The sequence below is a fragment of the Cupressus sempervirens genome, chromosome 6, assembly GCF_028749045.1.
Source record: "Cupressus sempervirens isolate cs-2001-9-10 chromosome 6, ASM2874904v1, whole genome shotgun sequence".
In the NCBI taxonomy this organism is placed as follows: Eukaryota; Viridiplantae; Streptophyta; class Pinopsida; order Cupressales; family Cupressaceae; genus Cupressus; species Cupressus sempervirens.
In genome coordinates, this window is record NC_143123.1 from 462,266,543 (window position 1) to 462,292,755 (window position 26,213).

At 32.9% G+C, this 26,213-nt stretch overlaps 1 protein-coding gene across 7 annotated transcripts in view; it reads right to left on the reverse strand.

Moving 5' to 3' along the window:
• The window catches only part of PSS1 (phosphatidyl serine synthase family protein), a 73,646-nt gene that overhangs the window by 42,080 nt on the left and 5,353 nt on the right, over positions 1-26,213 (reverse strand). For 5 of the 7 annotated variants that reach the window (XM_089788566.1, XM_089788567.1, XM_089788568.1 and 2 more), the window contains 2 exons: positions 24,296-24,355; positions 24,002-24,092 (listed from right to left, as the gene is read on the reverse strand). In XM_089788566.1, coding sequence (XP_089644692.1) covers positions 24,002-24,092; positions 24,296-24,355 — 151 coding nt within the window. The remainder of the gene's footprint in view (positions 1-24,001; positions 24,093-24,295; positions 24,356-26,213) is intronic. The other 2 variants (XM_089788573.1, XM_089788571.1) reach the window with 1 other exon arrangement.

Genomic DNA, 26,213 nt, shown 5'->3' on the forward strand with positions numbered 1-26,213 from the left:
AGTATATATAATGAAAGGAAATTGGGAGAATGAATATTAAGATTTTCTATTATTAACAATATTTTCCTCAGAAAGCTTCATTTTGACTTTGAAAAATAAGAAAGTCTGTACCAGATTTCGGAGTTACTTCAAACAAAAGCTTGATTTAAATTTATATAAACAAAATCAATGTTAAAACTTTGATTCCTCTAAGTTAAAAGTATATCAGGAGATTGTGCAAGCACTTTGGATCATTTATTCTAGTCCTTTATCATCTATGATTAGAATATCCTTTAATTTTTTTAAAATAGTAGTTATGACCGTTTTTCTTCAATTTGACACATTTTCTAGATCCAAGTTTTTTCTGATTTTTTCAAAAAATCCTCTAGTTTGTTGATGAATTCCCCAAACAATTTATTTTTCTCTGTTTTCTTGTTCTCGTTATGTCATGGTCACTCTTAGGCTGATATCAACAACAATAACAATCTCATGCTTCTCAAAGCCATAGTATCTCAATCATGGTTTCTTGATTTTTTTTGTTCACCTTGTCACCATCTCTCTTAAGATAATATCAGTAACAACAGCAATCTTGTCAATACACTTTTGACATAAATGACAATATGTTTCCCATACTAATTTGACATAAATGACAAGAACAAAGTTCTTTCACATCAATGACAATATTTCCAACATCTTGAAGTTGCCTACCAAGATCCCAAATCAATCCTAAAAATAGCATGAATCTATCTAATGATGAAATGTGTTTTCATTAACTGCTTATCTATATTGTAAAGTTGTTTTAACCAATTTTATCTTTCGTGCATTGAATCAATGTTGCTTCATTATTCATATTGTCTTGCAAAGATTCATAAGTCATACCCTACAATAATAATTGCCCTATCCCTATAACTTCTAACTTCTCAAGCATTGATCTTCATTAAGGAAGATTTCACCATTCAACTTCCATTGCACTACTCTAATATGATGTTACAAGTTGTGGATGTTGAACCAATATAGCTTTACTTTTATTTCACAAAGTGGGTCATCTTCCTTGATTTTCATGCTTTTCACAAACCATTAGTCTACTTCTAAATTCTTATTTGTTGCCTTGTGGTCTTCCCTTTCTAGATACTCTTTAAAAAAATTTATAGGTTTCTTTGAGTATTTTACATGTGGCCTTAAGGCCCAATACATCTTTTCTGTTTTTTTTTTGTTTAAATTTATTTTCAATGTTATACTGGAAAAAATCGCTTTATTACCAATACAGTTAGAGATTGAAAATGTCTTCATACATCAAAAGTAGATTTTTCTTTATATCTTCTCCATCTCCACATCTATCATGACTAACAGTTAATGATTCCTTATATGTCTTCACACATCAATAGTATATTTCTCATAATATTTTCTACATCTCCACATCTATCATGATTAACAGCAGTTTAGAAGCATAGCTATTGCCTGCTTAAGATTCTAAAATCTAAGGCTACTTACTATCTATTCATAAAATTTGTGAAAGGTGTTTCCTTTTGGATATGTGTGACTATTGTTTTTTCTATTTATTAATTTTGACATCTGAATCAAGTCTTGAGTATGCATCTATGCACTCATCAAAGTTATTTTTTATTATGTTTAGCTCTTCCTCTTCCTATGGCTGCTTATCTCTAGGTATTTCCTTTTTAGATATGTGCGATATCAAGTCTTGAGTATGGATATATGCACTCGTCAGAGTTATTTGTTATGTTTAGCTCTTCCTCTTCCTGTGGCTGCTCATCTCTAGGTAAGAAAGTGTGTTGTGTGATTTTGGTTGGTGATCCTATTGGAGCTCTAGGGTTATGCTTTGACCCTATATGATTTGAATTACAAGCCTCTCCATTACTTTGTACACCTGAATAATTGATTGTATTGTTCATACATTTAAGTCTTTGAATGAAAATTTGAGTTTTTTGTTCACAGTTTTTCATTCTCTCTTCTTCCACTTGATTGGCCATCTTATTGTCTCTAACTTTGTTGTGCTAGCCTCTTATAATGTTGCCACTAGACATCAACTATATTTAACCCTTTAACCCACGAGCTGGCAAGACTGCTGCTCTAGATACCATTTGTAATGTGTCCCTTTACAAATTTTCAATATTTTTTAATTAGATATTCAAACACTCACAATAGTTCAAGCACGATTAGCTACAAATATTGAAGCTTATATCCAAATTTGAATATACTAAACTTATATTCTTCTGTAATCTTTCTTCCAGACTGCAGCTTCCTTATTTCAGTATTTACCTTGGAATATTTTCCAAATTTTTGTTTAAAGTTTTTTCATCCACTAGCTTGTAAGAAAAATTAATGGAAAACATATAAAATGTATTCCTTAAATCCAAATTCAAAAATACTTAAACTCATATTCTAAAATACTAAACTTATATTCTGCTGTAATCTTTCTTCCACTCTGCAGCTTCCTTATTTGTACATTTACCTTGCAATGTTTTCTAAATTTTTGTCTCAAGTTAGGGTTTTTGGTCCACTAGCTTGGTAAGAAAAAATAAGGGGTAATATATAAAATTTATTCCTTAAATCCAAATTCAAAAATATGTAAAATGTATTCCTTAAATCCAAATTCAAAATTACTAAACTCATATCCTGCTGTAATCTTTCTTCCTTCCAATCTGCAGCTTCCTTGATTGTATATTTTCCTTAATTGTATATTTACCTTGCAATGTTTTTTTCTAAAGTTAGGGTCTTTCATCCACTAGCTTGGTAAGAAAAATTAAGGGGTTTTGACCTCTATCTAATGAACCACGTATAAAATCATTTACAAAATGTATTCCTCATATCTATGCTTGCTTCTCCATTTATTTCCTTCAATGGTCATTATTCTTGCATGTCCCTTGACTTTTGATTAAATTAAACTTTAATTAATATTTTAGGATTACATTATATATTATTTTTATTATTATAATCTCATTTTATTAAAGAAAAGGGATGGACATTTAAGCCAGAGGCCGCCCGGCAAGAGCCAATATAAAAAAGTTTTTCTTCTATCGAAACAAATATCACTAAATTATCCTATAACTAATCAGCCATAGAAACAATCCAAAAAAGCAAGCTCACAAATGCTATGTCTAGGGTGTCTTAGCACTACAAAATGAGGTAATCATATTGAATAACCTTCAGATATTTTAATTTACTCTCATTCATTCATTTCAACTACAAATGGTTGCAGCTCTCAATTTCATCAACTTTTCATTCAAATTTTAGTATAAATAAGAACACAACCAAGTAAATGGGCATCAATTTGAAAAAACAAAGATTCAACCATTTGGACATCCATTTGAGCAAAGAGAACGATCTCTCTATAGTCTATCACCTAATTTCTCAAACGACCATTTAAATGCCAAAAAAGACGGCAGCATCAATATCAGTATCAACAACTGAAAATTAAAAAATTAGATAAATCAGAAAAGTTCATGCATTCATATGACACCTCGAGTAAAAGCATATTATTCTTTCTTATGAAGCCTTACATCAATAACTTCAACTAAAAATTCAAAAACTAGATAAGGACTTCATGTCAGGCATGTATTTAAATGCCAAAAACAGCAGCATCAATATCAATAACTTGACTGAAAATTCAAAAATTAGATAAGAACCTCCACGTTAGACATGTATGCATATTCAAAGATGGAAATTTAAAGATAGATTGACTTTTTCATTTAAGTGGCTCTTGTTAAAAGGTTATTGCAATCACTAATATTATTGCAACATAACATAATTTAAAGCACATTAATGTGACACTTTAGTGCTATCTGTCAATTCATCACAAGAAAATACATAAATAGATTAATCATTACAATAAAAACTATAACCTAAGTAACAACCAAGCATAATTCAATAGGTTACTTCCTTTATGATTGGCTTCAAATATGTTACCAAATAGGAGTAAGGTCATTCATCAACCTGATGTGGAGGGATGCTTAAGAGGACAACTTCCACTCACTAAGTCTTGGGAGGGATGCTTAAGATGACAATGCTTAAGAGGACAACTTTCATTCACTCAATCTTGCTATGGAATAAGTCTTTAACAATCACCAACTATAAAATCGGAAAACTTCATGCAACCGTACGACACCTCAAGTGAAGCATGTTATTGTTTCTTATGAAGCCTTACATCAACAAACAAAGATCAAGTTCAATACCCAAATACCTTATTTCCCTACTTTATTCCTTATAAAAGTTCTCCCCCTTATATCTACAAGTAGAGATCAAGCTCAAGTATTGTGCCACTTTCGTGCTATCTATCAAATCGTCACAAGAAAATACATAAATATAGATTAATCATTACAATAAAAATAACCTCACTAAAAACCATGTGTAATTCAATAGGTCACTTCCTTTATGATTGGCTTCAAATATGTTACCAAATACGGTCATTTATCAACCTGTTGTGGAGGGATGCTTACTACAACAACTTCCACTCGTTAAGTCTTCCTATGGACTAAGTCTTTAACAATCACCAACTATAAATCAGAAAACTTCATGCATCTGTATGACACCTCAAGTGAAGCATGTTATTATTTCTTATCAAGCCTTACATCAACGTGCAGAGATCAAGCTCAATATCCAAACACCTTATTTCCCTCCTTTATTCCTTAAAAGTTATCCCCCTTACACATCTACAAGTAGAGATCAAGCTCAATACCCAAATGCCTTCTTTCTATCCTTTATTTTTTTTAATGTCAAGGCTCTCCCTTAGATTCTAATTACGATACAACATTAAAATGTGAACTATGTTGAAAAAATTATTGTAAGATAACAACTTGTGCACACTCTTTTCACTGAAGTACCATTACTTTGGTTTAATCTTATGATTTCAGGTAATGTGATTTCTTATTATATTTTAATGGACATTGAATGCATTTACAGGGCATTTATTAAGGCATGGGAAACCAAATCTAGCCAAAGAAGCATCCAATGAATTTGTGGAATGAGGTGGTGAGAATATTGTAAATGTGATGACATAAAGATTTTATGGTTATGTCAATCATCTTAGTCCCTTTAAGAAGCAGTTAGTCCTAACATGTCCCAATATGTCCTTTTGACATTTACGGGCATCCATTTTTTTTCTAAAGGAAAAATGACTTTTTAGTCTCGTAATAAGCATTGTCTCAAAATGCTTCCCCTTTTTAATTCCAATCTAGTATAAATATTGTCGAAAAGAGAGAATTTGTACTCACACAAGGCCATCTAACCATATCTCCAAATGGGTTTAGAGGGCAGCACTACTCAACAATATTTGTTCTTTCCCTTTTTTCCAAGGGTCTCACATTAAAATGTATGGTGTTTTAAGAATTCATAAGATGCTATTAGAAATGTCCCAAGATATGAGAGAAAAGTTAGAAATAATTGAATATCAACTATGGATATCTCAATTTAGTCAAAGGACATGGTACACAAGGTCAAAACATTGTAAAAATAGTTGAAAGATGAGTTGAACACACTAGATGTTCTGCCTCTCAAGGTACAAAAGGTGAAGTCATTGTAAAAATAAATGAAATGTGTGTTGGACACATTAAGTGTTCCACCCCTTGAAAGCAAGTGGATTATTGTAAGATGGTACAAATAATTAGGTATCATGTGAGATAATATTATTTTTATCCCACAAATCCTTCGATGGTGTGTATAGATGATAATATAAAGGAGAGAAGCTATGACTGAAAATTGTTCCTAATTGTTCCCAATCATCGTACTAATAAACATTGTTCTTGAAAGTTTCCCAAGACAATATTGCAATTTGGAAATCTATTCTTAGAAGTAAGAACTATCTATATAAAATATGCTAATAACTTTAAAAGGTTCCCGATAAAGAATACACCTTTGATAATTTAAGTCAAAATTATATCTATCCTTACTCTTTGGTGACCCCTTATGGGGCATATGGCCTTAAAGCAATGTTAATGAAATTCTTGATAGTCAGTCATCACCAACAACAATGTTTTGGTATCAAATCTGTTCAACATTGTTCTTAAAAGTTTCCCAAGACTATATTGCAATTTGGAAATCTAATCTCACAAGTAAGAACTATATATATATATAAAATATGCATACAATAACATGAAAACGTTCCTCATAAAGAATATGCCTTTGATAATTTAAGTCAAAATTATAACTAACCTTACTAATTGATGACCCCTTATGGGTGTTAGAGATTCTAACTGCGATAGAGATCTTTATCTCTAGAAATATGAGCATTATTATCGTTATGGTCTCCTTCAACTAAAGAGGACAATTATGATTAAATTGTAATATTAAATATAAAGACATGTGTTAAGGCATGGAAATACAAAAAATTGTATTTGAAAATAAAGACTTATATTTTGGAATTTGAAGAGACCTTTGGTTGGCACGTGAAGAGTCTCTCTTTATGCATAAATATTGCATCAAGTGTACACTTGAACTTTTATGATCAAGAAAATGATATTTTCATGTGTGTGGCTGGGTTTTTCCCTTCATTTTAGAAGGGTTTTCTCAAGATAATTTGTGTATCTCTTGTATCTATTTGGTTCTACCTTATTGTTGTTCAATCTTCTGATTTGTGGGCAAAAATTCAATAGAGTATTAGAGCCAGGTTAGATAACAACAATAAAGAAAACTTTTTTGTTCATTAGTTTGTGCATTTCGTAAGAAATCTATAAGTGTTGCTAGAATCGATCTTTCCTATTTGAACAATATTCTTCTTTTTGTCTCTTTTGTGTTTGGTCTATTCCACAAAGAAAGAGACATGCATATTTTATGTATCAGTGTCTTGAATATGTTGAAGCTAGTAGTTGTGTCAGCAACTTATCTTGAGGTTTTGGATGTGTATGTTCATTATCATTCTCAGTCATCCGTTTATAATTCCATTTTGTCTTGGCCAATGCATTCTCTTAGGCCTCATTTGTTTGTTGGAATAGGAATATATTTTTATATTTGCTGTCTAGTGCAAAAAAATAGAATATAGAATTGGAATACGTATACTCATTTTGCCCCAAAAATGAGCATATCTCCATTCTAAAAAATAGTTATTGGAATAGACCATTCCTCTTCTTAGTAACAATTTTCCAAGTTATATAATTTTTGAAGTCCACTCGTTGGCGTGCATATGAGTATCATCAATTTGGGGCTCATTTTGCTCATTTCACAACTCCACGAGTTTTTGCTTGGTGCTCATTCGTCATTTTACAACAGCATTAGAAGGTTTCTGTTGGAGATCATTTCACCCAGGTCTTTCACATCTTGTCCTACACTGACGGTCTGCAATTTGAGGGTTTCTTCATATCGTCACAGGTATCTAGCGTTTGCCCTTGATTTTCTTTTGTCTTGTATGCATATGTCTTCACAGTTTGTTTCCAGAACTTGTTTGTGGCACAACTGCCCTTGCATTACGTACTTCAGAGCCATGTAACTGCTGCAGCATCTCAAAACATAAGGCGTCGTTAACTCATACCACTTGGTATCACCATAATCACATGTATATATCGTATGTTGCAACACCAAATCATCTAATCTTGTTGACTGGTAATAATAAGAACTGATTGCATTTAGAGAAGTGTCAATTGATTGGTATTTTTTATTGCTGAACTCTGCTTGTTATATGACCTCCGTCTGAGTTTAACATTGTAACCATAATGGCCTTGTATATGTCGCAATGTTTCAAACTTCCAACTGTTCCTATCACAAGCTGCTCTTATCAGAGATTTTCAAAGGTATAGCTTGCTGATATAATAGTTTTGTTTAGTTGAAGATTAAGAACTACTCCTTATGATTCGGCTATTAATGGTAAACAATCTAGATGAAAATACTAATGATTTTGTGGACCTTTACCTAGTTGATGTTCTTTAGTGTGGTTGGTTCAGGATTGAACAATCTTTCTCTGTGATTCCCCAGCTTACCTTTATTTGATATGCCCTTACCTCAATGTGCGGTTGGTGACGATCATAAAGATGCCTGAACATTCACCTTTCCTGCAATTTCGGGTAATTGAAGATTTTCCATTCCACAGTTCAATACACGGACCCAGTGACAATAATAGGCATCAGCAATTACATCTATTATATTAAGCAAATAAATGTTGCATAGAAGTTAGCTGCAGTAGCTCCTTCAGCATTTCAGCAATCACAGTTCAGAGTCTTTAACGTCTTAATCTTCCTTCACAATGGAACACTGCAGTCCCTCTAAAATCATCTTGATTGGTAGAACCACCTATCTTTTAATTTAAGGTAGGAGCTTTATTCAACAATAGATGCTTGGCTCTAACTCTGGCATCCTTGCATTACGCACCTTTATGATGTTAGTTCAAACATTGATTTTCTCCTGCTTTGAAATCTTGCTCTAATTTGATTCAACAATACTAGAGACTCGTCATTTCTTACTTTAAAAAAAAAAGTTACATAGAAGAATGAAAGGACCATATTCAGGGATTAGAATGTCTTGACAAAGTTGTTTTCACGAGGCATCATTTTGTAAGATGAATGGCCATGGATTATAGAATGTGTCTGATAAGTGCTAAGATCTAGTTATCATATTTGACCAAGTTTTGATGCTGATAAATGTGGCATTTCCAGTCAGTATGTTACTTTGTGAAATCCATTTTTTAATCATTAATTCATGACCAAATTTCAGAAGGTGCAATTGAATTGATTAAAATCAATTGTTTTTAAGCTAGGTCCACCTGAGACCCAATTTGCTTCACCATGGCACTGCTTCAAAGTTGAACAGAGTGAATTTTAATATCAAATCAAAATTATTGGAGACAATATAAGATATTCAGTATTTTAATGCAAACTCTCATTCTCCTACTTCTCCCAAATACCTTCAAAATGCTTTAGAACCAATTTTAAGTCTTTGAAGTTGCACATTTCATTATTTTGGTTTGTTTCATCAAATAGTAGGATCAAGGTCGTCAAATGGATGATTATTGTTCTAACATTTGAGTACAAACAATTTGTAGTTGGCTAGGAATATCATACCCAGAATTAATGAGTACAAGAAAATGTTATTTTTGAATCTATCATTGCAATGGTCAACCAGGGTGTGAAAGTGTACCAGATATTATGGTTCCTATTATAGGAATGCCTCAGGCATAATGTTCAAACATATTATCATATTTTCCTTTCATAAAACTCAGGTGTTCATATCATATACATATATGTATGTATATGTATATACATATACATACATATATGCATATTGAAGCATAGCATCAATTGAAGTGATATACTCATTACATTGAGTATTTGTATTCATGATTTATATGAACATTGTTTTATGTCTTATATATTGATAAGAATTATATATATATGACTTAACTAACGGGCTCTTATCATCAGAAGAGACTATTATGTTATTGGGTCCTTGAATGTAATTGCTTTTCCACCACATGATTGTCGATTAAGAAGCAAACTAATTGTATTTGCTTATACATTGACGATGTTCAGTTATGTCCACATAGGGACATGACTTTGTTGTTAAGGTTGTAGCTTCTGTCGGATTGATTTTATCATGAGATACCTTGTTGATGGTAAATCATCTTTAAGATAAATATCTTATATATATAATATATGTAATATAATATATATTATATATTATACATTATAAATTATTATATAATAATATAATAATGTATTACATTTATGGTTAATATATTAATATTACATATATGCTTAAAGATGAGTTATACATATGGTTATTTATTAACTAATGATGATTAACTATAGAAACATGTCTCTTCATGAGACATGTCTCCTCTCATATTTATGAGTCTTCAAATCTGCATTTTGAAATCATCAATCACATTGGCAATGTTACTACATTTGCGAAAATGATCTTAGAAAACCAACATGGTATCAGAGCCAACTACAAATGTAGTCTTAAACAAACAAAAGGAAAGGGTGTGGGTCTCTTGCATTGATTGTGACCACACCTGGAACATAGCCCGTGAAGTCTCATTGTTCATTAAGTCAATTATTATTAAGTTTCACAAATTATATTGATTGGCAAATTAAGATATAGATTTGTGAGTCAAAACTACATTATCAGCAGTCAAGATTAGAGGACATTATCTGTCAATAACATTAAAAGATTGATTGGATGAAAAAAAACCACATCCGTGAAAACCTAACACATTGTTCTTAATATTGTGGGAATGTATGACAAATATGGGACGTAACTGAATAGAAAAGAGCATATGAAATTTGACTCATGATTTATGTTCAAGTCGTATGACGACTAAATAAATGAAAAGGGGAAGCTACTATGAAGAATGTGCCACATGGAGAACATCAAGCAATTCAATCGATACCAAATTAGAGGTTGCTCCAATAAGGAGCAATTTTATAATGATATGAAGTAACACCAGCTATAAGTGGTAAAGGAATTACAATCGTACACATTGCAAGAGGAGGATGAGGCATTCTTCAAGGAAGGAAGATCTTGAATAGAGAGTATGGTCAAAGAACTATATTATATATCAGTCAGTTTGTCTAATAATGGAGCAAAATGAAAACTGAAAATTACAGTTCTGCACATCCAAATCCGACATTAAAATAAAATAAAATGGGAAGGTCCACCACATGGAAAGAAAATGAAGTTATCAACAAGCAATTCATACTTTAGTGAGATGTGAGCATTGTAAAGAAACCTTGCATCAACACACTTTCCATTATTAAAAAAAAGTTTAGGCAAGCACCTAAGCAAGCCACGTCACCCTTAGAACGGATAAAGGATGGAGATACCAAGAAAGTGGTAGTCAAACTTGACGCATACAATGTTTGGCGTGAGAGTTAAATACTAGGAAAGCAACGTCATCATGTGAACTATAAGCCCTTATCAAGACCGTCAATATCAAACTCCCCTGTGTTTACTAGGAAGAGACATCAGCCACATAGCAGCTCATAGACAAGTCAGTTAAAGGGGACATTACATAATGTGTTTCTAAGTCACAAGGTTCGAGTTCGAGTTTGTGTTTGACAACAATAAAATTTGGATGAAGTTTGACAAGGATAAAAAGTTCGGAAAAAAAATTGACATTTAATTTTCCTTATATAAATTTAATTTTGTATATTTAATAATAAATTGATTAAATTATAAAAATAACTCAACATAGTTAGATGAAACTAAAATAAAATAAATAATTTAATTATTTATTAAAATAAAATAATCTTACTTTAAATTTGAAACTTTATGTTTATATTTTAGTTTGACAATTGATAAGTTAAAATTATAGAAAATAGATCAATGTAAACATTACAACAAATTTACAATCATTATAATGTAAACAAAATTAAAGTTTTAATTACTTATTTAATTAATATATAAATTCGAAAAGTGTTATTTATATTATATGAAATAATAATTCCCCTAAATTTATACTAAGTAATAAATATATCTTAAATATGTACATTAAATAATGTGTTTTAATGTATTATTTAGTATTGCATATACATTTGCCGGACTTAAAAATACTTTGGGGACTTGTATTATTGACTCTCATTTTGACTGCTCACCATGCTGGAAAAGGATTTGCGTTGCAGGGAACAATCTAGACGCCTAGTAGACAATCTCTCTATGCAAATTTTCTTTTGACGGTTGGCGTGTCTTGTATCGATACAACTTGTTCATTTCCGTCAATTCCAACATTGGCATTGCTTGCATCGATAATATTTCTTCATTTTCGGGACTTCCATTCATTCCGCCCAAGAATGTTTTTCAAAGAACCAAATGTATCATCTAAAATAGCCCTAACCCTATTTCGTACGAATTTTGGGGCGAATTAGAATGAATTTTATAGATTCTTTTAGAATTTGCCGAATTTTGAATTTCATACAAGAAATATGGCGAACCTTGTGACACAGATGTGTTTAATAAACAAACACATTTTAGAAGATAGGTGACTCGTCGAGGCAAAGGTGAGAACATTTGGATTGCAAGATATATGGAGAGAAAGCATGGATTTCATCAACCGTGATCCATAAAGTATAAATCCTAAAACGTAGTTTAGATGAAAGAGGCACTGGAGTCATCAAACATTAGCTTCACAAAGTTTATTGGGTGGCGAACTTTCTTTTGGCAAATGGTACCAAACCTTTTAGATAAGACATTGTGGGTCCCAAATAAAAGGATGAGACATGACATAGAAGTGACTTTCATATTGGGTAGTGACAAAAGAGTAAGGCTTTGGGTACCAACCAAATTAAAAGATAGGTATAATAGTTGTATTATTTTAAATTCCCTTTTCTCATTATTGTGTATGAGATATATTACTTGACTATAGCAAGTATATATATAGATATCGGAATTAGGTTAATGCTAATACTATAAATAATAATAATATTATAAATTAGCTAGAAGGATAATAGACAGCAAATAATATGTTCAAAATAAAGATATATATATATACACATGTATATATATATATATATATATATATATATAGAGAGAGAGAGAGAGAGAGAGAGAGGATTGTAAATGCATATATGCTCAAAGTTTATATTTAAATTAGATATTATCTATATTTTATTGAAATGATATTATCATTATGTAAATTTATTTTTCTTTCAAGAGCTATGTGCCTTGATCTTTTCCTCTGAGAATATTATTGTAAGAAAAAGAGGGAGATTGAGATTGAGAGAGAGACTAACATTTCATTAGAGGCAGCCTTGAAAGAGAAGGAACAGATAGAGACTCTAACTCATTTAACCTTCAGTGATCATGATCATATTGATTCAAAGGGAGTAAACCAATGTTGTGATGGAATCTTCAGTGATCAATAAACTGTAACAGTCAAGAGGACTGAAATTCATGCAACTATGTGAATGGGCATACCCCTTGTGTACATCATAAGAAAGTTGTGACTTCAATTAAACTATCTACGAGTCTCTCTTTGATAAATAAAACTTGACATATGAGTTGTAGAGTCATTCAAGTGGCACAATCATACTCAATCATGATATTGGTGTATTGTGGACGAGTTTGTGTTCGCTTATACCATTAAGCTTAATGAATGTTTGGAGCTTCAATGAATGAAAAGAGCAAGTTGGAACTTAGAAAGGAGTTGTCATATTTGATACAAAAAATTTCAACAAAATAAGAATGAGTGCAAATTTTACATTGTGGGGGGGAATAATAGTCAATTTTCCAATTTCAAATAATCTAAATGGACAACTTCTGACTCTTTGTGTGCAAATAAGTATTCATATCTTTACATTTATCTACTCTTTGTAGTCTCTCTCTTATATATAATTCTATACATGCTATAAGGGTTATTTGTCTTGATCTCTTCCTTTATATTTTGAAGATGTTCTTATAGGAAAAGAAAGTTGCTACTTTATACATGCTACCAAATATTGTGCAAACTTAATCTAATGATAGTAGCTCCAAAGACCCTAGTGATCAAGATGGATAAAGTGAGGCTCTTGAAGCATCTTTGATGATTGAGATTATGAGATTCCTCTACATTAAGAGGGAGTATGACACTTCTTCGAAGGCAATGCAACAGCTTAGAAGATTGATACTCAAAGGGAGTCTAGAAATACAAGTGTGTGACTGCATGATTTTGATGGGCCTACTCCTATGTATATCATGAGGAAGTGTTGAATTATCACCAAAAAATCAGAAAATTGATTTAGAGTGAGTCCGACTGGCATACTTGAGTGGAGAATTTATGAGGAAGTAACTAGAGGGCTTGACTTCCTAGGATCGATGTTCAGAGGGAGAAGTTTTCAGATGTCATCCCTTGTGAAAGAAGTTCTAAGTGAAATTCCTTGAAATGCATTCTTCTCTGTGAGAGAGAATTGAGGTGAAAGCCTTTGTAACACCCTCTAACTGGTGGTTACTATTTCACATATGACATGTAATGAAAGGTGACGATCTTTCATTGACATATATATAAACAGAAGGTAATATTATAAGATGACAATCTTATAAATGGTAGACCTGTTATCATGACAGACTTCATTAAATTGTTGTCCCAAAGTGCTAGAAATCATGATAATAACAAACAGAAGGTAATCTTTGTAAGGTAATGATCTTGCAAATGATAGGCATGTTATTATGATAGTTTTGTTCTGGATACACCGAAAGTCATTGATAATGAAAGCATTACGATTACTCTAGATATTGATTCGGACAATTAGAGATCATAATATATGTTATGATAGTGTTCATAACATTGTGATTGTAGTTATTTGACAGGTCACTATTTTAGAGTGTTAATGTGTATAGATATCCTTGATACTGATATCTCATAAAAAATTTGTCACTTCTCCCTTGCTAAGGAGTGTTGAGGTATAGCATCAGTCGAAGTGATATACTCATTGCATTGAGTATTTGTATTTATGATTTATATGAACATTGTTTTATGTCTTATATTATTGATAAGAAATATATATATATATATATATATATATATATATATATATATATATATATATATATATATACACACTTAACTAATCGGTCTCTTATCATCAGAAGAGACTATTATGATTGTCGATTAAGAAACAAACTAATTGTATTTGCTTATACACCGACAATGTTCAATTATGTCCACGTAGGGACATGACCCGAGTTGTGTCTCTACAAGGACATGACTTTGTTGTTAAGGTTGTAGCTTCTATCAGATTGATTTTATCATGAGATACCTTGTTGATGGTAAATCATCTTTAGGATAAATATCTTATATATATAATATGTACTATTTATATTATACATTATTTATTATTATTATATAATAATATTATAATATATTACATATATGGTTAATATATTAATATTACATATCTGCTTAAAGATGAGTTATAGATATAAACACTATAAAGGGCATTTTAAAATTGGCCAAAATTTTGGATGTAACCTAGAATATACTATGTATTGCTACCTTCTCCTTTATTGTTAACTGTTGTAAACTTCCTTCTTTTTGCTTTTCTGAAAATCAGAAATCTCTTCTCTGATTTTCTCTCTCTCAATATCCTTATTGAGAAAGATTATTGAATTTTGTTTAACACTTAGCTTCATTTTATAATAGCGGTTGGGAAAAGTAGAGTTTTACTTGAAGTCTACTTCCATAAAGTAGAGTTCTATTTGAACTCTACTTCCTCAAAGTAGAGTCCTACTTGAACTCTACTTCTAACTTACCTTTATGAGCTACAATTATCAACACTCCCTCTTAGCGAGGAAGGTATTTACCACCACTCCAAGTTTGTCTCGAAAGAAAACAAACTTCACTTTTACCAAGGGTGTGGTGAGTATGTCTGCAACTTGTTCATCCGTCAAAATATACTGAAGCTTAATTGCTCCCTTCAAGACCTTATCTCTAATGAAATGATATCTAATCTCAATGTATTTTGACCTATCATGAAACACTGGATTCTTTGAGAGTTTTATGTAACTTTGATTGTCACAATTAAACACAGTAGGCTCCAAATTTTGATCAAATATACTTGTAAGCAACTTACTAAGCCAAATTGTTTCACAACTTGCCGAATTGGCTGTCATGTACTCAACTTCAGCTGAACTGAGTGCTACTAAAGTTTTTTTCCTGCTAAACTAGGAAATCATGGCTGACCCTAAATTGAAACAACACCCTAAAGTACTCTTGCAATCTGTATCACTCCCTGCCCAATCTAAATCAGAATACCCTTGCAACTTTACCCATCTCCACAAAGGTATTGCAAACCACGCTCCACTGTGCCTTGCAAATATCTGAGCACATGCTTTGCTGCGATGCAATGAACCTTCCTTGGCTCTACCATATACTGACTCAAGGTGTTTACAGAAAAACAAATGGCTGGTCGAGTGTTGATGAGATACATCAATGAGCCAATTAATTGCCTATATTGTCTAGAATCTACCAATTCTGACTTTGAAGAATCATCCTTCTTCAAGTTGGTTACCATTGGAGTAGCTATTGATCTACTATTCTCCATCTTAAATCTCTTAAGGATTTGTCGTGTATACTTCCCTTGACCAAGAAAGATCTCTCTCAATCTTTGCCGAACCTCAAGTCCTAGAAAGTAATGCATCAACCCAATGTCCATCTCAAATTCTTTTACCAAATTTGACTTGCACTCATCAATCAACTTCTCTTCCCCTATAAGAATTAAGTCATCCGCATAGAGCACCAAGATGAGGATCTCATATCAAGTATGAAGTATAAGTATAGGTTGAAATTTGTTTCACTCTTGGTAAAACCTATGCTTTGCAAATAGTTGTCGATCTTGGAGTACCATGCCCTTGGAGTTTATTTGAGTCCATACAAGGCTTTCTTAAGCTTGCATACATGCGACTCTCTGTCATGTACCTCAAACCACTGTGGTTGCTCTATATATACTTCTTCCTTAATGATTCCATTGAGGAATGTTATCTTCACATCCATCTGCTGAATCCTCCAACCTAATTCTAAAGCAATGGATATAACAACTTGAATAGAAGAATATCTAGCAACAGGAGCAAAGGTCTCCTCGTAGTCTACTCCCTCTTTTTAAGAGAATCCTCTAGCCACAAATCTTGCTTTATACTTCTCAACATTGCCATCTGCCGCATTTTGATTTTGAACAACCATCTATAAGTCACTACTGACTTCCCCACTAGTCTTTGCACACATTCCCAAACATCATTCTTCATGGAGTTATGCTCCACCACGACATCTCTCCGCACCTATTGGCTAGTTGCTTCCTCAAAGCTACAAGGCTCTAAGTCTATGATGTTAGTTATCAAGGCCATATACGCCCGGAACTTCTATGAGGCCTACTCTCCTTAAATGTGGTTCTGGGAGCCTCAACATGTTCTCGAGCATCTTTCAAGGTCCGCTCAAACCATCTGGGCCTCCTAACTAATTCAGAAGGATTTAATTGTCCCTCTCTTGAAGTTTGGCCCTTTGTACTAGAAGTTTGTGAACTCTTCACACCTTTTGAATCCTCCTGCAAAATATCCTTTGCAACTGTCGGTGGATCATGAGATTTCTTGGAGGCCAAGTTTTCTTCAAACTTCAAACTTGACATCCCTGCGCACAATTGTCCTTCATTGTATTGGTATAAAGCCCCTGTAGGCTTTTGACTCTTCACTATATCCCACAAGAATGCCTTTCTCACCTGAGGGCTCCAACTTTATCCTCTTCTCTATAGGCACATGAATATTGTAATGTCCCCTTTCTAGCATTCATAGCATGATGTTGTCGTTAGCCTATTTCCCCACAGTCCCGTAGGCTAACTAGGACATTAAAGGGGCTTAGAGGCCATTTGGCCTAGACAGTTTCAGTTGCAGGTCTTTCTGAGGGGTTCTGAGGCAACTTTGGGCATACTTACTATTTATAGTAAGTCATCTTGGACATGGCCGGACATTCAGTCACAGTGGTATGTCGATGGTAATTGTTTAAAATCGACAGGAAAACTTATTTATCATTGATAAGATTTGTTATGCATTGATAAAGCCATTTTATAAAGTTAAATTTAAATATTTAACTTTATTAATGCATAGACTATAGTTTGTGGGAAATATTTAAATTAAAAGAGTTCCCTTTATTTTTATAACACATTGGAGACATAAGGTACATAAAGGGAGTTATGTTTTATCCCACATTGAGAAAACGAAGGATTGAGCTCTTGTGAGAACACTATAAAAGAAATGGAAGAGCTTTTTTTTTGTATGCTTGGATGAAGATTAATGTTATGTTGCTGGATATCTGATTATCGGGCTTGGAGGATGGAATCCCTCTTTGCTAGCATTCTCTTCGCTGTTGGAAGACACAGTCAGGAGGATCAATGGTGTTTTCACTTCAGGAAATACACTGGGTTTCATTTGGGGCGTTCGCATAAAGAAATTTAGAAGGGTTTGAGGTGCAGATCTGAAGTTAGTTATTGCTATAGTGCCGCATGAACAGTATTTTGCTACAGTTGGCATGAATAGTATTTTGCTACAGTACGGCGTGAACAGTGTTGGTATCAAGTTTACTTGTTTTTCCGGCTGATTAGAAGTTTGGAAGGCTGCCGACTACATCTGCAAAATACTACGGCAACTAATTCCAGGTTTCTTCTGTCAAATTTTGATACTTTGCATAATAATTGTTGAATACAAGTCTGAATAGTTGTTGCAGCCTTTAAGGAAGCTGTAAGTGCACGTCTACATTTAAAAATCACCCTTTATCAGCAGATTGAAAGAGTTTCCAGATTTTTCATATATTGTTGAATGTGTGCCAAGTGTTTGTGAAAATGTTATGATGTGTATTATGCATTTTAATGTCACTTCATAGTTGTTCGTAAATCTACTCATTGGAAAGCAATTTATTGAGGACATCAGCTTTATGAGTTTGCATACAAAGTGTTTGACAATATTCCTTAAGTTAAATTTCTACAAGTCAAAGTTCAAATCAGGGGAGGATATTACAAATATAGACTAGACAACCAAAACTCCTAAGATGTCCTATCTCCAGTTTAATTCATGTGAATGCCTCCTCTGGGGTCTTGTCCTCTAAAACCTTGTGAGGGCTCCTGTTTTGTAAATATACGATTGTGTTGCATGCTTTTGCCCATAGAAACAATGGCAAACTCTGATCATGGATTATGACCTTTACAAAACTAATGATAGATCTGTTCTTCCTCTTTGCAACCCCATTTTGTTGCGGATTGTAGGCAGCTATCTTCTCCCTCTTGATTCTTGCATCTTTGTAGAAATCTCTGAACTCATTTGAGGGATACTCACCCCCATTGTTTGATCACAACACCTTGATCTTCTTCCCTACCAGATTCTCCACTAAACTTTGAACTCCTTGAATAGAGTGAAGGCCTCACTTTGGTCTTCATGAAGTAGATCTAGGTTTTCCTAGAGAAATCATCAATGAAGGTGACATAATAGGATGCACCATTCATTGATGCCACTAATATAGGCCCACAAACATAGGAATGTATTAGATCCAAAATCTCTTTGGGTCGAGTTTCACTATTGGGTAATGAAGCTTTGACATATTTGCCAAGAACACAACCTTTACATACCCGTTCTTGCTCCGGACTAAAGTCTGGAAGTCCAGTGACCATCTCTCTTACTATAGGTAGTGCATTGTGATGCAAGTGCCCCATTCTCTTGTGCCACAACTCACACAAGCTCTCACTATTATACACCAGTGCCTAAATGGAGTTACCTTGTAGCCTATATAAGTTGCCTTCCCTAACTCCAATCCTCAAAGTTGTATTTGGATTGGCTCCCTCTAGGCATATAAACACTTGCCCTTTTTGGAAGGTAATTGTGTAACCTTTGTGCTCCATAACTAAGATGGAGAACAAGTTCTTAAAACCAGGTACATACAACACTTCCTGGGCATCAATTGATCCTCTTGACTTAAGCTGAAACTGCATGAGTCCTTGTCCCTTAATTGCATACAAGGCATCATTGCCAAGCTCCACAATGTTCCCTCATTCATACTCAGAAAGTTGACTGACCAACTCTCGTACTTCAATCATGTGACAGAAGGCACCACTATCCAAGTATCAAGGACTTCTAACTATAGTGCTAGTAGAAAGACACGCTACAAGGGAAAAATCATTCTCAAATTTTGTTGCAAATTCACTCAATTGAGTCTCTATTGTTGCTGCTGCTGCTACTTGTGTCTTTCCCGTGCCTTTCTTTTTCTCTGGACATTGAGAAGCATAGTGACCTTTCTTATGGTAGACAAAACACTTGATCTTGCTTAAGTCTTTCTTCTTTTCAGGATGATGTCCTTATCCATAATTGTTAGCTTTGTTGGTGAAAGCTTTCCCTTTGCTTTTCTTAGTCTTAGTGATGAGGGCCAAGTTTTCATCACCACCTCCTTGCTTGTTGAATCTAATCTCCTCATGATTCTCCTCTTGAATACAATCATCCCACAGCCTCTACAATCTGAAACGTTTTCTCAAGCACAAATTTCCTTCACAAATAGACCATATCTAGATTTACACTACTAGATTTATTCAACAAAATAAAGTAGCCGAAAACTTAGAAAAGAAAAACACAATTTGTATGCTCTTCAATCAGTTCATCATTCAAAATAACTTCAGAACTTACAAGAGCTCCTAGTACATGGGAAAATGGCTCTAAAACAAGTTAGACACAAAACAACGAACCTAGAATATACTCGGAATTGCTACCTTCTCCCTTACTGCTAATTGTTGTAAACTTCCTTCTTTCTCCCCTGCTGAAAATCAGAAATCTCCTCTGATTTTCTCTCTCTCAATGTCCTTCTTGAGAAAGATTATTGAATTATGTTTAACCCTTGGCTTCCTTTTATAATAGCAGTTGGTAAAAGTAGAGTCCTACTTGAAGTCTACTTCCATAAAGTAGAGTCCTACTTGAACTCTTCTTCTTAGGTGACTGCTTTAATTAGTTAGGTGGACAAAGTAGAGTTCTACTTGAACTCTACTTCCTCAAAATAGAGTCCTACTTGAACTCTACTTCTAACTTACCTTTATGAGCTACAATTATCAACAATATGTGTATCGGTTGAATGCATTACATCTGGCATTGATAGTTTTGTATAGAATTTATGGTTCATATTTATCGATGATCAAGAACATTATATTTGTGATGTTTGTTTAATGAAGATTCCTAGTTGCATGTTGCAACAAGATAAAGATCTCATATTTAGAGGAAGATGTTGATTCAGAGGGAGGATTCATTTGTTATCTCTTCATGTATGATGAAAGTAGTTCTTGATTGAGAGGGAGTCCTCAAATCCCCTCCATTCTTACATATGTTGTTAATATTTTGGCATAGTAGGTTTTCAGACTCTTGATGGAAACAAGTCTTCGTTGTGATTGCATTTCTTGTGTAATTCAATTTTTGGGTTCGCTTGTGTGAGTTTTTTTAGCATCAGATCCATCATCAAGATGCGAGAATGCAATAATAAAGATCTCATTTTCAGAGGGAGATGTTGATTTAGAGGGAGGATTCATTTGTTGTCTCTTCTTGCATGATGAAAGTAGTTCTTGATTGAGAGGGAGTCCTCAAATCCCCTCCATTCTTACATGTGTTGTTAATATTTTGGTATAGTAGGTTTTCAGACTCTTGATAGAAATGAGTCTTTATTGTGATTACATTTCTTGTGTAATTCAATTTCTAGATTTGATTGTGTAAGTTTTTTTAGCATCAAATCCATCCTCAAGATGAGAGAATGCAAGAATAAATTATGCAGACTAAGCCTCACCAAGGGGCACATAAAACATAAAAGTCAAAAAATAATAAAAACAAAGGGAGAAAAAAGAAGGAAAAACTACACACAAAAAAAGCAAATGATTGAACAAAAACTAAAAACCAAAATCCAAATTCCAAGCCCACAAATAGCTAAAGTCTAACACAACAAACAAAAAATAAAGCAAAAAAAAAACCAAAAATAGATAAACTAATATAGAAGTGTAATGCATATAAATGACCAGGTTATTCACGCAAATAGCCTTGGTCAAGAATAAAATTATGCAGACTAAGCCTCACCATGGGGCACATAAAACATAAAAGTCAAACCAAAAATAGATAAACTAATATAGGAGTGTAATGCATATAAATAACCAAGTTTAATATGCACATAAATGGCCTTGGTCAAGAATAAAATTATACAAACTAAGCCTCACCAAGGGGCACATAAAACATAAAAGTCAAAAAATAATAAAAACAAAGGGAGAAAAAAGAAGGAAAAACTACACACAAAAAAAGCAAATGATCAAACAAAAACTAAAAACCAAATTCAAAATCCAAGCCCACAAATAACTAAAGTCTAACACAACAAACAAAAAATAAAGCAAAAAAATACCAAAAATAGATAAACTAATATAGGAGTGTAATGCATATAAATGACCAAGTTTAATAATGCATGTAATCTGTGCACATTTTTCTATGCACGAGTTTTAAAATAAATTTTATATTAGTTCAAGGCCATTTTAAAAAGGAAAGCTAACAAACCTAAAGGTAAATAAAAGCACACAAACAAAACGAAAAATAAAAGTGGGTAAAGAACAACCACGAGAATAAAAAACAAAGAAGTCCACAGGACTACAAAAGAGAAAGAGAGAAAATAAAAGAAAGAACAAAGACCGATTATGAGTTGTAAGGTCAACTTGATAACTCTTTCAATCCTGGGAGTGAATATCATGTTAAGAAAGTCCATGATGACATCATGTTGAGAGATTTTGTGATGGGAATTGGAAGTCCTATTGAGAGAGTCCATGACTGTATCACGTTGAGAGAGTCTGTGATAAAATGTTGGTTGTAAACCTTACTAACTTGTCATGTTGAGAGATTCCATGATAGCATCATGTTGAGTGAGTTCGTGATTTAAAAAAAAATCATGTTAAGTGATCCCATGATTGTGAGTACTTGTTACAGGTCTATCATATTGAGTGATTCCATGATTATTAACAATGAGTAAATTGTTCTCATGTTGAGAACTTGGCATTTTGGTTATAGCCTTGTGTGACTATTCAGCTAAAGATATATCTCTAGTTAAGAGGGAGTGTTGGAGATTGTAGTTGTGATAGAGATCTTTATCTCTAGAAATATGGACATTATTATCATTATGATCACCTTCAGCTATAGTGTCATGTTGATCTATGTGATTACATTTTATAATTGACATTTTGGTTACAGCCTTGTGTGACTATTCAGCTAAAGATATATCTCTAGTTAAGAGGGAGTGTTGGAGATTGTAGCTGTGATAGAGATCTTTATCTCTAGAAATATGGACATTATTATCATTGTGATCACCTCCGGCTAAAGAGGACACTTATGATTAAATTGTAATATTAAATATAAAAACGTGTCATTCATTTTGCATTAAGGCATGGAAATACAAAGAGTTATATCTGAAAATAAAGAGTTATGTTTTGGAATTTGTAGAGACCACCTTCGGTTGGTATGTGAAGAGTCTCTCTTTATGTATAAATATCGCATCAAGTGAAATGCATCGTACACTTGAACTTTTATGATCAATAAAATGATATTTTGATGTGTGTGGTTGGGTTTTTCCCTTCATTTTAGAAGGGTTTTCCAGGACAATTTGTGTCTCTTGTATCTATTTTGGTTCTTCTTTGTTGTTGTTTATCTTCTGATTTGTGGGCTAAAATCCAACAATGGGGCATACGGCCATAAAGCAATGTTGATGAAACTCTTGATAGTTAGTCATCACCAACAACAGCGTTTTGGTATCAAATGCATTCAACATCCAAGTTTCAAAATAACTTATTTCTCTCACCACATAAAGATCCATTATATCGTTGTCCAATTTTACATACAATAATAATAAGGTTCGTCCATAAATCAAATGATGACTAAGTACAACTAAAATCTAATTGGAATGATAAAAAATACACAATATAAACATGTTTTTATACACAAAAGAAAACAATAAGCTGAAAAGGAAAATTAAGGACAAATACTAGGGGTATTTTTAGATTAAGAGAAACTACATGAAAACAATAAGCTAACCAAGTAAATTAAGGACAAATACTAAGGGTATTTTTAAATTAAGAGAAACTATAAGTAATTTACTAATGTGCAATAAAGATCAATGCTCCATTTCCCTTTGACTTAAATGAGTCATCTTGAGGACTTGAAAAAGTCAATTGTTTCTCTAATAACTTGTCCTTGAATTGAATTTGATCTAATAATTAAAAAAATCTCGTGTTGCTTTTATTTTGCAACTGAGATGATGGAACAAGGATATTATTGTTCTATACTGGCTTATGAAAATAAAGTCAAACCATTTTAGAGGATTCCCTTGACTACTATATATATATATATATATGTATGTATGTATGTATGTATGTATACGTAACCTAGTATTAAAAAGAAAAACATGAAGACACGTACTTCCATTTGTTATCAAAGTGAGTACCTGAAAGAGCAAAAAGGTAAGAGATACTAATAACCATTTTAGAGGATTCTCTTGACTACTCTATATATATGTGTGTGTGTGTGTTAACATAGTATTAAAAAGAAAAACATGAAGACACATACTTCTGTTTGATATCAAAGTGAGTACCTGAAAGAGCAAAAAGGTAAGAGATACTAAATAAATGACTGCTATTCCATGAACCAACCGCCAAATTGCTGGATGAGGTCTTATCAAGATTCTGTTAAAGTCAATCCATATCACATTCATCAGCAACAAGGCACATAAAACTTTTTTCCTAGTATAAATATATGTCAAAATTTATGAAAATTAAGTTTCAAATCAACTCAAATCCCATGTCAGAAAGTCTTTTTACATTCTCTACAAAAACTAGTAATATTTCCAAATGCAACTTGAGAAGTATAAACAAGCAAAAGGTCTTACGTTGAAGGTGCTTGCAGTAAGCAATAACCAAGGAAAACAGCTATCATGGCCCAAACACCCCTTAAAAATCACAAGTTCACATTACATTCAATATTAGCCAAATATATATTTAAAGATAAATATAAAATCTATCATAGATCTCAGTCACTGCTAATTCTAGAAAATCTCCCCCAAAACATGTAAAGTGAATGCAAATAAGTAATAAATCTGTCCTTTTAGATACTAACAGAGAAGTGTGGCTTGTTGGACAATGATAGGACCAGAAATAAAATTTGAGCTTGTAATGAAACTATATTTCAAGTGTTTGGAAAGTAAATATAAGTGTAAAATGCAGTAGCAGCCTCCTTCCTGAGCTGTAATCAAAAAAATTAATCAAAGAATTTTAAAAAAAATGCAGCAGTTGCAGAGAGTACCAATTTTTTGTTCTTAGTCAAAATTTAAGGCACTGAAGCTGTGTGAAGTTATTGTGTACACTGATGTTCCTTGAAAGGAAAATTTACTATGAATGGCATTCAATCGCAGGCAATACCAAACAAATTCTCCCAGAAAATTATAACAGAACTAAAATTCACGACAGTTCATAGATTTACCTAAACTTTGTGCACTGACCCAAGGCAAGTCATTATCATCACATTCAGATTTAAATGAACACAAACAAAATTCATGATAGCATATGAATAATTAATGTTAATGACCAATGTGCTTATATTATAAAAGAAGGTTGATAAAGAGTCATAATTACAGGCAGCTATGTGCATAAACCAAAACTTATAACATTAATTTTTTTTCGAATTGATAGTATATTACAGAAACAATATGCATTTAGGAAAACTACATTAACTAAATAAGCAAGTAGCAATGCAAAAGAAACGCAAACTAAAAGGTTATTTTAAGAGGGAGTGATTAATAAATTATCCTCCAACAAATACAACTTAATCTGCTCCACACATCAAATCAAGAAATCTGGAAAATCAATCCATGTTGTAAACTCAAATTATTGTTCCAAAGATTATGTACACCCACTTAAAATAGAAAGAAAAATAAAATCATATATTAATGTGAAGTTGAATGAAAAATGTGAAACGAAAATACAGAACAGTGAGACAGAATAGAAGACAATAAAATATAAACACACACAGATGTATCATGGTTCACCACAACTTCTGGCTATGTCCACACTAAGAGCAGAGGAATTGTATTATTGAAAAGATAAGTTTACAATGGATACAATAGCATATAAAGCATGTAAGGGTGCGGTCCCATGGAAGGGGGCTTCCTAAAAAAGTTCAGCGGTTGTTCTAGAGATTTTTTAGGATTATTTTAAAGCGGGAGGTCCCATGAATTTTGTAGTGGAGTAATTCTTGAAAAGTTTAAGCTCCATAATTTATGGAAGCATGTGGTCTCATGAATAACTTTTATTTAACATATTTCATTCACTTAATAAATAAAAATGTTTAAAAAAATTATTGATAAAGAAATAGAAATTTGTATGTGATTGACAAGTGGCAAAGAAAAGCCTAAGCCGGTGGAGCAATTTCTAGCCCCCACCTTTTTCTCCACCTGCTCAAATTTAAACTATAAAAGTTTGGGGCTGCTATTATTTAGGAGAAGATTCCAATTAATCCTACATCAAATCATTTTTTGGTTTCATAGGACCACCCACTCCATAAAAATAGATCCTGCAGCTCCCCTCATGGGACTGCACCCTAAGATGATCAGCTGAAGTGTCAAGACAATTGGAGGGAAAACCCGAGGCAAAACCCAAGGCAACTGTTGGGTTTTACCATCTCAACAAGCAATGTCCGCAAGTAATCAAAATAAGTCAATGAACTTAAAAATTCATTCAGTTAGAACATAACGGAGGCAGACTAGAAAATTATCCTCGAAAATTGCATTTGAAGAGTCTTTTTCTTTCCAA